This window comes from Suricata suricatta, chromosome 9 (genome assembly GCF_006229205.1).
Source record: "Suricata suricatta isolate VVHF042 chromosome 9, meerkat_22Aug2017_6uvM2_HiC, whole genome shotgun sequence".
Lineage (NCBI taxonomy): Eukaryota > Metazoa > Chordata > Mammalia > Carnivora > Herpestidae > Suricata > Suricata suricatta.
The window spans coordinates 9,346,348-9,364,451 of NC_043708.1; the positions used below are offsets into that span (position 1 = coordinate 9,346,348).

General features: G+C 40.5%; 1 protein-coding gene across 2 annotated transcripts in view; it reads right to left on the reverse strand.

Moving 5' to 3' along the window:
• Positions 1-18,104, reverse strand: part of PPP4R4 (protein phosphatase 4 regulatory subunit 4) — a 103,889-nt gene that overhangs the window by 10,385 nt on the left and 75,400 nt on the right. For both annotated transcript variants that reach the window (XM_029952631.1, XM_029952632.1), the window contains exons 16-23: positions 17,857-18,004; positions 14,164-14,308; positions 11,943-11,984; positions 11,772-11,846; positions 5,846-5,915; positions 5,333-5,419; positions 4,947-5,040; positions 3,802-3,872 (exon numbers count right to left, since the gene is read on the reverse strand). In XM_029952631.1, the coding sequence (XP_029808491.1) occupies positions 3,802-3,872; positions 4,947-5,040; positions 5,333-5,419; positions 5,846-5,915; positions 11,772-11,846; positions 11,943-11,984; positions 14,164-14,308; positions 17,857-18,004 (732 nt within the window). The remainder of the gene's footprint in view (positions 1-3,801; positions 3,873-4,946; positions 5,041-5,332; positions 5,420-5,845; positions 5,916-11,771; positions 11,847-11,942; positions 11,985-14,163; positions 14,309-17,856; positions 18,005-18,104) is intronic.

Genomic DNA, 18,104 nt, shown 5'->3' on the forward strand with positions numbered 1-18,104 from the left:
TTTTTTTAACCACCCTCCCATCACCACTGGCGCATCCCGGGGCCTTTGTGGAAGGCTGGCGGTCAGGGCGGGCTCGTGTCTGGGCTCCTGACTGGTGGAAATCAGGTGTCTAAAGCTCTCTAAGTTTGGTTTTCTAAATTTTTCATTTTTTCAAAATGGTTTTGGCTTTCCTCGGTTCTGTGCATTAACTTTAGATGTTAGAATTAGCACATAGATTTCTACAGAAAGGCTCGGGGAGCTTTGATCAGGATGGCATTGAATCTCTGGATCACTTTTAAAGCAATGGCCTCATGAACACTGTAAGTTTTCTCATCCACAAGCACAGTGTATCGATAGGTCTTTTTTAACTTCACTCAGCAATGTTTTTATTTTTTTTTAGTGTACATATATATTTTGTTAAACTTAGCCCTGAAAACTTAAATATTTTTGAAGTTACTGTAATGTTATTTTTTTAAGTAGACTTTCATCTGTAAGTTTCAATTTACAGAAAAATTGAGAATACAGAAAATTCTCATCTACATCCTCATTCGGTTTCCTCTAACACTTTAGTAAGCTACACTTGTTACCGTTAAGGAAGCCGGTAATGAGACATCATTATTACTAACGAAAATCTGTAGTGTGTTCAGATTTCCTTAGTTTTCACCTAACGTCTGCTTCCGTCTCAGGATCCCATTGAGCACACAACATTACGTAAATTCACTCGTCGGCTTGCCTTAGGCTTTCCTTAGCCGGGAGGGTTTCTTAGCCTTTCCTTGTTTTTGGTGACATGACCAGTTTTGAGAGGTACTGGCTGAATATTTTGCAGGACGCCCCCTATTAGAATTTATCTGATGCTTTTCTTACGATTAGACTAAGGTTGTGGGTCTGAGGCAGGGTGACAGGGGTACAGTGCCGTTTTCATCACATGGTACCAAGGGTATACACTATGACATATTTTATCACATTTTATGTATTTTATTTTACTGTTTCATGACAGGTCACTAGAAATGGGATTGTTTGAGTGAAAGAGTGATTTTTTAATGTTTATTTTTGAGAGAGACAGACAGAGGATCTGAGGCAGGCTCTGTGTTGCTAGCAGACAGCCTGATGCAGGTCTTGAACTTCCGAACTGAGATCATGACCTGAGCTGAAGTTGGACACTTAACTGACTAAGCCACCCAGACGCCCTAAGAATCCTAGTCTTAAAAAGTACTCTTTGAGGGGCAGTGGGTGGTTCAGTCAGTTGAGTGTCCAGCTTCGGCACACGTCATGACCTCACAGTTTGGGAGTTCGAGCCCTGAATCGGGCTCTGTGCTGACAGCTCAGTCTGGAGCCTGCTTCGGATTCTGTGCCTCCCTCTCTCTCAGCCCCTTGCCTGCTTGTGCTCTCTCTCTCTCTCTCTCTCAAAAATAAATAAATAGACACAAAATTAAAAAACACTAGGATTCTTGATGAACATTACCAAACTGTTTTTCAAAAGGCTTCCACGCTTTTTCATACCCACTAACAATGGAGATGCTGCAATTTGTTTCCTGGAATCCTAACTAGCATTCTGTCTGTCCTTCCCCCACCCCCACCCCCGGTCTGCTATGTCCACATAGCCTTGGATGAACTGTAATTGATGAAAGGCAAATGTCACCCAACGACTAATGATGGGTTCATGTTAAGTAAAAAAGTACTTATTCCATTTGACCTTGCAAGCTACGATACCTGTGGCCCCTCACTTCAGTTTTATTTTCCCCGCCTTCTCACGCTCACTCCGTGCTCCGGCCAAACCGGCTACGGCTGCCTTCTCAAGATACTGACACAGCTTCTCTACGCCAGGTACTCTGAGCAGCACGTGATTCCATTCTCTTCCATGCCTGTTAGAGACCCCAGTCTGTACTTCATTAAGTAATATATAATAAATGGAAAGATCTTTCATTCACCCAATATGTTCCCTCTCCCCAAAGTAATACTGAACCCTTTGGAGAGAATATTTTCCAAATATTTTAATAAAACATCTACCCTTATAAAATACATTCTTTTATTTAAGGCTCTGCATGTTAAGTTTTAGGATCTGCAGATCACATACACACACTCGATTCTCAAGGTGACTTAAGAACTAGCAAAGTAAAAAATGAAGAAATCAGTGCACATAAGTAAAACTTGTAAGAAACAGTTCTGAGCCAACGTTCTGAGTTGAGCGAAGAAACAGCTTGCCAAGAATTGTTACAAGTTCATGAATAAATGTTCCCCTTTGAAGGCGTGTCCTAGAGACTAGACGGGATCCACACAAGTTTGAAGAACCACGTACAGATCTCAGTAATGATCTGCCCCCTTCAGCTCCAAGCTAAGCTAATTCCAACGGACTTTCCATACATATTTACAGTTCTTAAAGACACTCTGTATTATAAAAGTTCACAAACCCTTAAGGTTCCCTAAGTATCTCCTAAAGAATTCACTGACTGGCAAAGATAAAGGTAATCATTAGTTTTATTATTTGTAGCCCTCACTTCAAGAAGCATGATAACTTTAGTTCAACAACTTTGTGTTATCAAATTCTTTCAGGTTTCTTCTGCTACTCATAGTCTACCGTGTAGAAACACTCTATATACGGTATGTGAACATCAATGCTTTAATATTGGAACTGTTTTCTCTTCTGGGAAATGAAATATACTGTTTACAGCCAGGGAGTGTATATTCTCCATGAGAATAAAAAGAACATAGTAAGAGGAAGACAGAATACTCTAAACACAACCTGAAAGGGACACGTGACTAAACTTTTAAAAGTTTCAGACCTCTTGAGTAGATTTGCTATTCTTTGCACTAAAAACTTACCATAGCCCAATAATTTTCAGCCAATATTTCTAAGGCAAGAAGTTGAAAATATACACAAAGAGCCATTAGCAATTTTTGGCAATATATTTTCCCTTATTCATTATATCATTCTGTGTTCTATTATGTAAGCCGAAGGTCAGCAAACTACAAGTCTGTACGCCAATTCTTGCCAGCTGCTGTTTTTGTAAATAAAACTTTATTGGAACACAACTATCCCTATCCATTTTTTACTGTTAATGGCTACTTCTGCTCAACAGTCGAGTTGAGAAATTATGACAAAAACCAATTTGGCCAAGAAAGCCTAGAATATTTACTATCTGGCCCTTTACAGAAAAACTTTGCTGACCCCTGGTATAATTACTCAGACACGTAATACTATAAATGTTTGGCTACATATGATCCACCATGAAGCACTACTGTTTTTAACTTCTTTAAAAATCACTGCAAAACTTCTAATCTGTGCCTCAGGAGGTCCTCAGACTACGGAAGAACCTACTCGACTACTGTCCTTTCTCTCTTTCAAAAGTATTCAACTCTGAGTCTTGACGGTGAAAAATAAATGGCCTCGTCCAGTATTTTCTCAGTTGCTAGGGAAAGGTTTAATCATTTAGGCATTTGATAAAGGTATTAGGGAAAGCTCTGTATCTAGAAGTACCATTTAAAGAAAACAGTAATTCATTAAATTTAGCAATGTTTCAACAGCAAATACATGTTTTAAAAATTTTTTTAAAAGGGGAGGGGGCGCCTGGGTGGCTCAGTCAGTTGAGCATCTGACTTCGGCTCAGGTCATGATCATACTGTTCGTGGGTTCAACCCCCGTGTCGGGTCCTGTGCTGACAGCTCAGAGCCTAGAGCCTGTTCTGGATTCTGTGTCTCCCTCTCTCTCCACCCCTCCCCTGTCTGCACTCTGTCTCTGTCACTCAATAACAAATAAATGCTAAAAAAAAATTTTTTTTAATTTAAATTTAGCAATTTTTTTAAAGAGCTCAGATTTCTACTTACCGGTTAGTGAAACCACAGAAGTCTTTCCTAACCCTGAGACGGAAGGTGTATATCCTACTGTAGGACTTTTGCTAGAAAAGAATGTGATTTGGTTTAAAATACAAGAACATGCTTCTGTCATCCAGTCATCAGGCACTTGGTCTTTTAAAATCGTGTTTAAAGCTTTCCTCTACCTCTGATGAAAACACGGCTGCTACTTTTACTTCTCATTTATTGACTACATTCCATGCCTCACCACAACTACTTTTTCTTTACCTTAAAAGCATTTCCTTAAACTTGCTAGAGCAGAATCAGTTTTTCTTTTGATGTTCAACCACGACAGATGATAATATGCATAAAATTTTCCTGGAAATAACTTATCTTCAGTTCTAATCTCTTTGTCCATCTCAAGATCATTCTATTGATTAGGAACTCCAGCTAGATCTATTGAGAATGTCCAAAACTGTAGCTGAAAATCTGGAGGAAGCTATCTTTAACAAAAGGAAAACACATTTTTCCCATGCCATGTTATTTTTCTTGATAAATACTTTTAAAGACATTTATGTTTACTTAACGTCACTTTCACCGATGGATAAGCAGCTCTTACATATGGTATGTGTACAACATATATTAAAAATCATGGTCATTGAATTTATGCTGATTCTCTCCTAATCTTAACTGTTGACCATCCAGTGTGTGGGGCCAGAGGGGAAACTAGATATTCATCTACCGTAAGGAGAACCGTTGTGATCGCTTTGCCATAGAAACACACCAGTGCTTCTTTATAGAAAGAAACAATATCAACAGCCAACAGATGTCCACATTCACTTAGCAAATGGGACACGTCCATACCCACTTAGAAGCTGAGTGGCGCACAGGACAGAGCACCACCCCCCTCATAAAATAACATATGGATCCTGGGATGGTGTGATACAGCCTCATGGCAGTAAGTCTTTCTAGAATGCTGGAATACCTATTCTTACACAGATTGGTAGACTATGACTTTTTTCATATAAAATCTCTACAGAAGAACACTTACAATCTACTGACTTATAAAAAAACAAAATTAATCCTGATTTTATGTAATGTAAATATTTCACATAAGCGAAGATAGGTAACCACAAAATAAAAGTCGGGTTAAAACGTGAGGAGCCGGCATGTCCTACCTAGCACACTTGTCTAAGCTGCCGTATTTCGCGTGAAAAGCTTGATTGTTAAAAGACTGGCTTCGGGTCAGTTTGGATTTCTTGATTTCTTTGCCTGGAGTGAAAAGCGGAAGGAAAACGCCGCTGTGCGGGTCATCCTTAGCTGCCCCACGCCCACCCCCCTCGCCGCGCCCCCCCCGCCCCCCGTTCCTTAGGCACAGATTTGTCCAGCCTCCCCTCCTCAGTCTGAGCTGACTGGAGAACCTCGTACCAAGAACTCCCACACCAATGGATGATAAAAGGTAAAAGGCGTTTTAGAATAATACATTTCCTCTAGTGAAGTGACTTTCCGCATAACTGATTTTATGAAAAAAGAAAAGGAGGCACAAAAAGAAGCCGTTTCTTACTTGTCGATGGGGTGCTTGTTCCAGAGGGTCCAGGAACAGAGATGGGGAGGCTTTTGGGCAGAGCTGTTGGTGTCTTGGTGTCTCTACCTAAAACAAACTGTGTTTTAAATGCTGTAATCTCCTCTGAGCTCTTCATGTCCGTAAGCACAGCAGACAACACAGAAAGTGTGGCCCACGAGCAGGAAGCACTCTTGCCCAAATATGCCTCATTTACACATCCACAGATTTCAGTCGGAGCTGCGCAGTGACCAATTTCACAACCGCGCTGCTCTCGTCAGACTTTAAGTTTCCCTGTGAAGGAGCTGAACCCCCACACTGACCCCCACCATTCACTCACGTATTCCTAATCAGCACCACGTGAAACAGCCAAGGTTTGAAAACAATTTTTTAAAAAATGAAAGAAAGTGAAGCAATTTTCTGTATCAACTCTGAAAATCAGCACAGTCTGTCAGCAGGCCAGGACGCAACGTTAACTGTATAACTGAGTGGTTAAGACACAGGTAAACTACTTACGTTTCTTTTCGAAGTTTTTCTCACTCATGGGCCTCCCATCGCTCTGCTGCTTCTCTTTCTCTAATTGTTCCTATTATTAAGACAGTATGTTAGCAGGAAAGGTAAGTGTAAACTTACCTTAAAGATTTCTAAAACTCTTCTTCTTTTATTATTTTTTTGTAAGTTTATTTGAGAGAGAGAGAGAGATGTGGGGGGGAACAGAAGGAGACAGAGAGAGAGGATCCAAAGCAGACTCCACACTTAGCATGGACCCCAATGTGGGGTTCAATCCCATGAACCATGAGATCATTACCTGAGCAGAAATCAAGAGTTGGACACTTAACTGACTGAGCCACCTGGTCCCCGAAAACTCTTCTACTGAGAAATTACTCCAAGCATTACAGACACAAATACAGTTCACAAAAATGCCTTCGCAAAGAATTCTTTTTCCAAATGACTATCTGAAAAAGTTATGGCTCTTTCAGATTTTTAAAATTTTTTTTTAAGGTTTATTTATTTTTGAGAGAGAGAGAGAGACAGACAGAGTGTGAGAGGGGGAGGATCAGAGAGAGAGGGAGACACAGAATCAGAAGCAGGCTACAGGCTCTGAGCTGTCAGCAGAGAACCCGATGTGGGGCTCGAACCCAGGAACCGTGAGATCATGACCTGAGCCGAAGTTGGCTGCCTAACCGACTGAGCCACCCAGGCGCCCCTCAGATCTGTTTTCTTTAACAGCTACAGAACTGTGCCCTGGGAGATCTGTCAAGCTATCATTAGTATCATTGTTATAATGAGCCTTTATATTCTAGAAGGTATTTACCAATTCTCATTAGCAAAATATTGGTTATTAGCAGTCATTTCCATTTCTGATGGATAAGTGGCAAAGAAGTATTTTTCTTGAAAAGATTGAGAGAAAAAAGAAGTGGTGTTTTGGATATTTTTAAATGTTTTATTGAAGTATAACACATGTAAAGACAGCACACACAGCTCCATGAATCTTCCCAAAATGAAAACATACAACCACCTTCCAGATCCAGAAATAAAATGTTACCGAAACTCAGTTTATCCCTAAAACAGAACAAGTAGGCAAGAAAATCAATAAACATACTAAGTTCTGAGCAAACTTAGCACGACTGACATGTATAAAACCCCACACCCTGGGCACCTGGCTGGCTCAGCTGGAGGATCATGTGACTCTTGATCTCGGGGTCATGAGTTCAAGCCCCACACTGAGTGTGAAACCTACTTAAAATTCAAACAAAAACCAAAAGCCAAAAGACAACACTACACTCGGCAACCGGAGAACGTGCAGTCTTTTCAACTGCACATGTAAAGAAAAACAGGGGGGAAATAGACAATAGATTTAAAAAGTTCTATTTAGAATCAGTCTACATAAAAAAGAACCAAATGGAAACTCTAACATAGCACATAATACATGTGAAACTGAAAAATAAATGTCATTACGTGGGCTCACAAGTGGTGTTATCTACTTCCTCCATCTTTTCCTCTATTATCTGGCTCACAGTAATCATAGCTGTCTTGAAGTCCACTAACTCCAATACCAGGATCATCTGTGGATTTCTAACGCCTGATTTTTGTCTTGGGTTCAGGCCACTAAGCTCTCAAAGTTTTCAGGGCCTACTTGTGCCCTACAGCTCCTACTGCTGGCAATCCTGAACTTCACTCCCTTTCTCAGATGGCTGCTGAAGTCAAGCAGTTGCTCTCCAGATTTCCACCGACGTGTGTAACCTCCCAGAACAATTTTCCACAGAGAGAAAATACAAAGACGTGAATGGGAATATGAGAGCTGAAAACTACACTGGGAACAAAAACACTGGATAGCTCAGCAGCTCAAATGGAAAGGACAGGAAAGGAGTCAGGGACATTGAAGACACGTCAACAGAAGTTATTCACCTGAATAACAAAGTTTTAAGGAAAGAAAAAAAAAAAGAACAAAACCTCATGGACCCATGAGGCCATATCAAAAGATCTAACATCTGAAGACCCAGAAGTAAAAGAGGGAACACATACTTAAATAAATAATGGCTCAAACCATCCCCAATTTGGGAAATGATACACAGGTACAGATTCAGGAACTCAGCAGATCCAAAACAGATAAATTGGAAGGAAATCATGCCTAAACACATCAAAAGCAAACTGCTAAAAACAAAGGATAAGAGGAAAAAGATCTTCAAAGTAATCCGAGAAAAGCAACATTACACACAGAACAGTAATCCAAATGAGAGCTAATGTTTTATCAGATGCTACAGAGACCAGAACATATCATTAATCCACAGTTAAGAGAAAGGTTGTCAACCCAGAGTGCCATATCCAGCAAAAACAGCCTTCAGGGCCGGCCAACGGCAAGAAACAATACATTTCACATAATGGAAAGCTAAGAAAATATGTCACAAAATACCTGCACCCCAAGAACAACTAAAGACAGTTCTTCAGGCCAAAGGGGAAAAAATAACAGAGGGAAGTTGGATGCTAAGCAATGAATGAAGAGTACTAGATATTGTAAAAATAAGAAAGTAAACACAAGAGTTTAAATTACTCTCTTAAATTCTTCAAAGATACAGATCACAGCTTAAAGCAATGATTATTACACTGACTGGTGGGGTTTTCACTACAGATATAATTCATGTAACAACTGTAACATAAAGAAACGGTAAAGAGATCTGTATCAGTGTTAAATGAAATGGTACAATATTAACAATTAGTAGACTTTAAAGGGCTAGGTATATTGTAACCTCTAGATAAAACCACCAAAAAAAAAAAAATAAAACAATTAAAAATAAAGAGAACAGAACAGAAAAGGGGTGGGGGGAGAGGAGAGATAGAACACCAACCATTAAGGTAAGAATGAAACAGAGGTTATGGATCCTATATATATCAGAAGAGTAATATAAGAATATAAACAACTTTTTGGAAACAAATTTGACAGCTTGGATGACATAATTTTTGGTATGGGAAACAAATTATCAAGTTTACAAAAGAAGAAATAAAAAGTCTGAACAGTTTAATAGCTATTAGTAGTTGAATCAATTATCAAAATTCTTTCCAAAATGAAAACTTTGGACCTTGACAGTTTCACTAGTGAATTCTATCAAACACTCAAGGAAAAAAATAAAAACAATTTTATACAAACTCCATTAGAAAACAGAGGAAGACAAATTAAGAGGAAATGGTAATACTACACATCTCATTTTATAAGTCCCACAACTCTAATACCAAATTTAAAAGTCTCAAAAATGATAAAAAAGGAAATTATAAACTCATTTCACAGTGAATATAGATCCCAAAGTCCCTTTAAACACTAGCCAAGAATCCAACAATAGAGAAAAGGATAATATACCATCATCAAGTATAGTTTATCCCCAAAATACAAGACTGATTTAGCATTTTAAAAAATCATGGTAATTTGGGGCGCCTGGTTGGCTCAGTTGGTTGAGCATCTGACTTCAGCTCAGATCATGATCTAGTGGTTCATGAGTTCGAGCCCTGCATCAGGCTCACTGCTGTCAGCACAGATCCTGCTTTGGATCCTCTGTCTCCCTCTCTCTCTCTGCCCCTCCCCCAATCATGCTTTCTCTCAAAAATAAACATGGATTAGAAAATTCATTGTTAAGAGGGCAGTCAAACAAATTGATCTATAGATCATTCCTAATTAACACAATTATAACAAAAACTCCAGCAGGCTTTTTATGTAAATGGATAAACTGATTCTAAACTTAATATCAAAATTCAAAGGGCCTAGATTTGTCCAATTAAAAAAGAACAAAGTTGAAAAACTTAACCTACCTTATTTCAAGAATTACTATAATGTCACAGAGATACAGTTTGGAATTGCCAAAAAAATAAACATGTAAGTCAGTGGAACAGAATAGGCAGTTAAGAAATAAACACATACATATATTGACAATTTCTTTTATGATGCTAAGGCAATTCAATAAGGGAAGTTTCCGACAAATAGTGCTAGAATAATTGAATATGCAGATGGGAAAAAACATGTAAAACTAATTGAAATAGACCACAGAACAAACTGCAAACCTAAAACTAAAATTTCTAGACGAAAACATAGGAAAAAGTCTTCATAATTCAGGGATAGACAATGGATTCTTGGAACAAACAAGCATAAACAATAAGAGAAAACAATGGTAAGTGGAACCTCATCAAAATTTAAAACTGCTCTTAAAACATACCATTAAATAAGTGAAAGATAAGCCACAGACTCAAAGAAAATATTCATAAAATCTGTATCTGACAAAGGATATCAGACAAAGTATCAGAGTGTATAAAAAACTCGTGCATCTCAAGACCACAACAAACAACCCATTTAAATATCTGAAAACAGGGGCGTCTGAGTGGCTCAGTCAGTTGGGCTTCTGACTCTTGGTTTCAGCACAGGTCATGATCTCTCAGTCGTGGGATCCAGCCCCATATCTGGCTCTGAATTCTCCCTCCCTCCCTCTCTGCCCCTCCCCTGCTTGCAGGGACATGTGCTCTCTCAAAATGAATAAGTAAGCTTAAAAAGCTCTGAAAACAGACTTCATCAAATAAGAGATAAGGATGGGCAATAAACAAACAGAAAGATGTTCAACATCACTAGCATCAGGGATACACAATTTGAAATCACAGTGACACACGATTACATACCCACCCTCTTGAGCGGAGAGGGTATGGGGTAACTGAAGCTCTCCTCCGGAGCCACGGGGGATGTAAAATGGTACAGCAACTTTGTAAAACTGTTTTTTGTTTGTTTTTGGTTTTTTATTAAACTTTTTTTTAACATTTATTTATGGCTGAAAGACAGAGAGAGAGAGCGCAAGCAGGACAGGGAGACACAGAATCCGAAGCAAGCTCCAAGCTCTGCACTGTCAGCACAGAGCCTGAAGCGGGGCTCGAACTCACAAACTGTGAGATCACGACCTGAGATGAAGTCAGATGCTAAACAGACTGAGCCACCCAGGCACCTGTTTTTTTTTTGTTTGTTTTTAAATTAAGCATGCCCTACTATCCAATCCAGCCATTCCATTCCTCTGTATTTCCATAAGAGAAGACTTCTTCATAAATGGGCATAGCCGCTTTATTTCTAATATCCCCAAACTAGAAGGAACCCAAGTACTCACTAGAAGTGGATAAACACGGGGCGCCTGGGTGGCTCAGTCAGGTAAGCTTCTGACTCTTAACTTCAGCTGAGGCCATGATCTCACGGTTCATGAGATCAAGACCTGGGTCGGGCTCTGCACTGCCAGCAGAGCCTGCCTGGGTCTCTCTCTCTCCCTCTGCGCCTCCCCTGCTCAAGCGCTCGCTCGCTCTCAAAATAAATGAACATTATTTGTTAAAAAGCGTTTCGAATTTAAAATAAAAGGAGGCAAACAGTCCTTGGGATGTCTATAATGTGGAACACAACTCAGAAATAAAAAGGAATGAGCTACCAATACATGCAACACCATGGGTGAAGGTCAAAACAGACATGCCGGTAGAAGGAGGCATGAACAGAAAGTATTATACAGAAACAAACTTAGATAAACCCTAGCTGCTGGCTAATTTATAGATAGAAACTAGGTGAGTGGTTTTGGGGAACCTGAGGAGAAGATATGGATTACAAAGGGTCACAAGGAAACTCCTGGGGGAATGGAAATGTTTGGCATCTTGACTGTGGTGACGGTTTCATCAAACTGTACCCTTTACATATATCCAGTTAACTGTACGCCAATTATATTTCAATAAAGTCGTTGTTTTTTAAAGGTTCTCAAATGTCGTTTTCCCTCCAGTTCACAGAAGAGATTCAAAAAAATCAGGACTCTTCTTTAGTCATTTAGGAAGAAAAAAAGGAAAAAAATCTGAAGTGAAAGGAAATTACTTATTGGGTTGCGTAATGAAGCACAGTTAGCATCGGTCAGAAAGAGGTAGGTGTGTGCACACGCGAAAAACAACGTACCATTTCCATAAGGAGGAGTTCTTCTCTTTCTTTCTCTTGATCCAACAAATCTTTTTCATAAAACTTTTTCTGAAACTAAGTTTAAAGTTTAAAATGAAGTTATGAAACACTATGATGAGTTTCTGCCAAGTTTTAAATCGTGTTTGAGCATAAGGTAAAGCCTGTGCTTACCGCATCCATAGACATTTCCATTCTGTCCAGCTCCAACACGGTCTAAAAGCAAAGTTGTGAAAAATCATTCGACAGTGATTAAATTAAACCAAACGATCAGTTCTCGAAAAGACTCCTTTTCCCAGTGGCAGGTTCAAAGAGGAGATTTCTCCTCTCTAGGGGAAGGCTAACTTAGAAAACTTGGCAAGTGCTTCCCAATTTGACACTGTGCTTTTTAACCAGCCTCCTAACGCCAGGCTCCGCTGCCACTTGTAAATGATTTTAACCTTAAGGAGAGCAAGTCTAGAGGGACACCGTGGACACAAAACACACATAAATTAACGAACTTCTTATAACTCCCAGTGCCACTCTTCTCTGAATCCTGAGAAACACAAGATAATTTTTGAATCTTTTAAAAGAACGTTTAGCTAATATACATGTAGCAAACTCCCATTTGGCTTAAAATCTTACTCCTTTCTGCAGAAATGTTTGATCATTATGACATTCTAACCATTAAGGAAGACTATGCCCTGAAAATATTTCTCAGTTTAGTATTTCTTTTTCAGAACACATTAGTCTGAAACAAGTCATTTCAACCAAACAGCGGTCCATCTGACCCAGCATTCTGACTCTGACAGAGGACAGGACTTCCCCCTCTGATGGTCCAGATAAAAGTATATTATATACACTTATGCCCAAGCTAGCCATTGCACACATAGTATGTATTTAAAGATTTTTTATGCTGAAATTCAGGAAAATATTATCATTCATGCCATGAAACATCCCTTTTAAACAGAATTACGTCCCATCTTAAAAAACTGACTAGCATAAGCCGTGCCATTTTTATCCCAAAGCTTTGTAGAGCGAGCTTCCGTGGTGGTCCCCACTCCAAGACCTCAGTTTGATAAACATTATACCATAGAATTTTCATGGGCTGCAATGACTGACTTCCTCGTGTAACACATACTTACAATAAGCTCTAGTCCTGTAGATTAATAATCCATTAATTATATCATTTTTGCCCCTATTTATGGAATTAATTTGTATTATCTTTTGATTTAATAAATTCTTTCAAAAAAGTAACTAACGCTCTTATCTTCATTATTGTGAAAGTTAACTCCATTGCCTAAACTTCTGTAATTAAATGGTAAGGACAGAAATGTCTGATAGAAACAAATACATATAATACATACATGCATGTAGATGTGTATACTAAATATTTAATATGTTTTTAGATTTAGGTGCGTGTCCAGACTCTGGGTATTTCTGGTTAGTTTAGTTGGTAGAAGAGGAATTCACACTTCAGTGAAACATGAGTATACTAATTAATACTACCTTATCAAATCACTTTATTAAAAAGTTCCTCATGTGACAGCTAGCAATGATCTCTAAGGAAAAAAAAATCAAAGGATTCTTTTTTCTCCCTCACCATTGATGCTCAGTTAAAAGGCATTAATAAATTAATTCCTCTCAGTACAAATAAATGCTCAGAAACTATGTGTCCTGAAGTTCACACTCGGATTCATGAGAGTAACCACTTTCATTTGACTTAATCTTACAAAAATGTTAGTTACACATTCAGCAAAACATTTTGGAAGACTACACAGTATTTTCAGGTGTGACTTCAATAGCCCAAATTTTGGTTCTTTTGGTTTTGTAACATCAGCAAACAATCCGTGTAAGATCCCGTGCTAAAAACAAAACAAACCAACAAACCCCTAAGTCATGATGTCACATTCCTGAAAAAAGAATGGACTCGGGGTTAAGAGACCCACATTCCAGCCCCGGCTCGGCCGATGGCTAACTTGATCCCGAGCAGACAGTTAACAATCTCCACGCCTCGAGCCTCTGTAACATCCAACCGATTTTGAAGGCCCTTCCGGGGCTAAATTTCTACGAAGTGTGACCTTCCCAATTTCACCAGCAAAGTTTTCCTGGATTATCATCCCTTATAAATCAAGCCTGGTGGATAAAGTATTCATGAGTAGTTGAGCGGTATTTATTAAGCAGGTCAAGCGTGCCAAGCGCTTTCTCACGGTGCCTACGTTACCAGTAATACAGGTTGAACGTCTAAGCGCCCCTTGGAAGGAGCTTCACCAGCTGCCGCACACGTCAGCCAAGTCCATTACTCATCCTACCCCAGCAACGACAGAGCTACGTTAGCGCGTTGCTACCCTGTCAGCCGTGGCTGACGCTGTCCTCACGCAAGGAACGCAAGCGCTGTGGCCAGCGTGACACTTACTCTTTTTACAATGGCCAGGACATCTTTATCCTTCTCTTGGCAGAGGAGTTTCCTCACACACATTTCTAACTGCTGAAGTAGATGCTTATCCGCAGGGATCTTCAGAGTGGATTTCACTTTGGGCAACAAGTAGCAAAGCTTCATTCTATAATAAATTAAATAGCATTTGCTTTTGAATCGACTCAATAACTAAGAATAATAGTAATGGGAAAAGGAAAGAAAATTCTAACTTCGGATAGCCTGGGGGTTTATTTATCATGAAGCAAATGTTTGTGGAGCGCCTGTCAGGAGTCGGGCATTTGTTATTCTGGGTGCTGAGATACAGCAGTGAATAAAAATAACCAAACTCTTTGCTCTCATGGAGCTGATACTGTAGTAGGGGGCAGGGAAGGAAGAATAAGGAAGCAAGGATCTGTCAGCGAGTGGTAAGTGCTGTGGACAAAAAGAAAGCAGGAGAAGACGAGGGAGTATCAGAGGAGGGGTATTAGTTTTAAATCACGTGATCATAGAAGGTTTCAGCGAAGGTTTTGCTGAAAAGATAATATTTAATCAAGGACTTATTAAAGAAAATTAGGGAGTAAGTAATGTGAACATCTAGAGAAGAGCATTATGGACGGGCCTGCAGTATGCACAAATGGCCTATAGGGGGAGCCGGACTTGGGTGTTACCCAAATTGGCAAATTGACCCAAACTGGCAAATTGGCTGTAGTGGGTAGAGCTGAGCAAAGGGGAGATCGCCGGGAGACCTCAGGAGGCCGGCTGAGCAGGGCCTTGTAGGCCGCCACTTGGACTCTTACCGTGTTCACGTCAGAAGAAGCCGTGGAGAGTTTTACACAGAGGAGCCAAGTGATCAGACCTAACATGACAGAAGGGTCATGTGACTACTGGGCCGAAGAGTAGAACACAAATGGTCAAGGACAGAAGAGGAACCACAGAGAGAAGCCTCTAGAATAATTCAGGCAGGAGATGGCGGCCGCCTGAACCAGAGTGGTAGCATCAGGCGCTGAGAAAAGGGTTCAGACTCCATATATTTTGCAAGCGGCGGTGTGTGCTGGGGAACTTGTTGGGGCGGCAGAAAGGAGGTCAGGTTTTGACCCGAGCAGGTGGCCACATGAGATGGTTATCTGCACAGATGGCAAAGACTGCCGAAGAAGCAAGGGCAGGCGTGGGTACAGGACAAAGGGGGGATTTCCTTCTGGGCAGACTGAGTCTGAGGCGCTTGCCGGGCACGCCATGGACATGCTAAGTGGGCAGCTAGCTCGACGTGCCCCCTGCACAGGAAGGATACCCACGCTGGAGACACAGAGCCAGGAACCTCCAGCACACAGAGGATAACGCAAGCCGCGAGACTGGCAAGGTCGCCAAGGCCGCTAAGTGCGGTTTGAGAAGACAAGACAAAAGGATAGAGTTTAGGCACCATCCCGGTCTACACTGCATGGCTAAGGCAGCAACGCACAGACTGAAGAATGCCAGAGGTGAGAGGCAGTCCAGGGCAGCACAGAAAACTTCCCAGAAAGACGCAGTGCAGAAAGCGCTCTGCTTTGCTAAGCTACGGCTCTAGTGCTTGGCCAGGGCTGGCTTTACAGAGCGATGGCGGGCAGCTGTCCGTGTTTGGGCTGCTGTATTCATTCATTCCTCTGAGTGCTCTTCAGATACTAGTTTTTTTTTACTTCTACACCAACGCTGCGGTTGAAGATTCTCCACATACAAAAAATTTGCTCTTTATACAAGCGAAAAGGTGAAGGAGGCTTTCCTCTAGAATATTCAGCTCCGTTCATAGCAATAATGGTCTTGAACTCATTCGGAGCTCCCCACGGCTCCTGGTGATGCTTTCTCTCAATCAAGGGGCCCCAGTTACTCCAAAGAGAGTCTTCTGCATTTCTGGCAAAGGGGAGGGTTTCTTCGAATACCAACGGTCTTTCCAGCCTTCACACTGTCTAGGCTCCGGGAATTCAATTCAAGTTTGAAACATTCACGTAAGGAAAAACAAAAACAACAGTCTACGCACACTTCATTCTTTATAACTCTAGGCAAGTCTCGAAAACATATACGCAACAGAAGGTACCCAAAGCCACAGTGATTTAACTCTGAGAATCCTGGGTCCGTGAGATTATAAAGATTTTAAGATTAGGTCTCACACCCTTTCTGGCAAACTACATTCTTCATGTACATTATCTCAAGTATATTTATCCCTCAGAACCCCCTGACTTAGGTACTCAGGAAATCCATGAGCAGAGAGATTATGTAACTTTCCCAAAGACACACAGCTAGTACAGAGCTGGAAATCAGCTCAGAGGGTGGGGCTCCAGAAACGTGCTAAGTGCACAATCCCACCGCCGTGCCTAGTGGTGGCTTTCATTCTATCTACACATCTCTGCAGAACTGGGCAAATGCTTTTGTATCCAAAGGCCAATTAGTATATGGTATCGCGGACGCATTTGTTTGGCGGGCAGTTACCCAGGCAGAAGAGTGGAAACCAAGACGAACTGCTATGCAATGATCTCTTACCCCCAAATAACCAAAATTCACAAAGCAATGTTCAGTTAATCTTCATTCGGTTTTTGAATTGACAGGGTGCTTTCTCTTAGGCTCAAAGCTATTTTCAGTCACAGACCTGGGTTAGAGATAATTTCATTTCCTTTCAGGTTTTTGTTTTTGTTTTAAAGTTTATTTCTTGGTTTTGAGGAAGGGAGTGAGTGAGAGAGCAGGAGAGGGGTAGAGGGAGGGAGAGACAGAATCCCAAGCAGGCTCCTCGCTGTCAGTGCAGAGCCCGATGCGAGGCTCAAACTCATGAATCGTGAGATCATGACCTGAGCCAAGATCAAGAGTCGGACGCTCAAATGACTGAGTCACCCAGGTGCCCCTGTGTCCTTTCAAATACTTTTTGTCGACTGCTTGATAAGTGAGAATTCGTCACAGTGGGAGCTGCTTTTCTAGGGCCACAACTTCAATTTGCAAAATGTTTGCAACAGAGTGAGATTCATTCGTTATTAGCACAGATAAGATACACAAAATACTGAAGCCAATGCAGTTGCGTTTTCTGTATTTTCTTACACTAAAAATATAAAATAAAAACCAATCTCTTGATTGCCTCTAAAAATGGACAGAACTTTGCTCAGGTCAACTTTGAATTATTTTTATTTTAGAAGATCCATAAATTAAGAATATCTGTTCATGGGGCACCTGGGTGGCTCAGTTGGTTAAGCGTCTGACTCCGGCTCAAGTCATGATCTCACAGTCCGTGGGTTTGAGCCCCGTGTCGGGCTCTGTGCTGACAGCTCGGATCCTGGAGCCTGTTTCCGATTCTGTGTCTCCCTCTCTCTCTGCCCCTCCCCAGCTCACTCTCTGTCTCTGTCTCTCAAAATAAAGACATAAAAAAAAAAAAAAAAAGAAAGAATATCTGTTCAACCTTCTCCTGATGTCAATGTGTGTATCCAAGTGACAGGAGCCTGCCAGTCTGGCTTTCACTATTGTCTCTCAACCCAATAAACAAAGGACCTGAGACACTGTTAATAAATGATGCTTCTGAGTCCTACTGAGGCTCATCAAGTAAGACTATTAAGAATTTCAAAGTAAGTACACATTATTTACTTGTGTCTTAACTGACTATGAAAAAGATTTTGCATGGTCACTATAGTTGATAAGTAGATACATTTTCAAATGCAACTTTTTCAAGTGGGATGGGTACTGTACCTCACATTTGCCACCGGGTCGTGTGTCAGTTCAATAGCAGGTAGAAAGAAGTATTTACAGAAAAATGACTTGGAAAAGATCTCTATAATAAATTCACAGGTATCCAAAAATCGAAGTCTATTCCAATAACTTTTTCCTTGGCCCAGTTCTAGAAACAACAACAAAAAAAGAGAAGTTTAATCTTTCCTACATGAAAGATTATGTGATAAAAGTAGACACACAAGATCCATGACAAGTTTTTTTATATC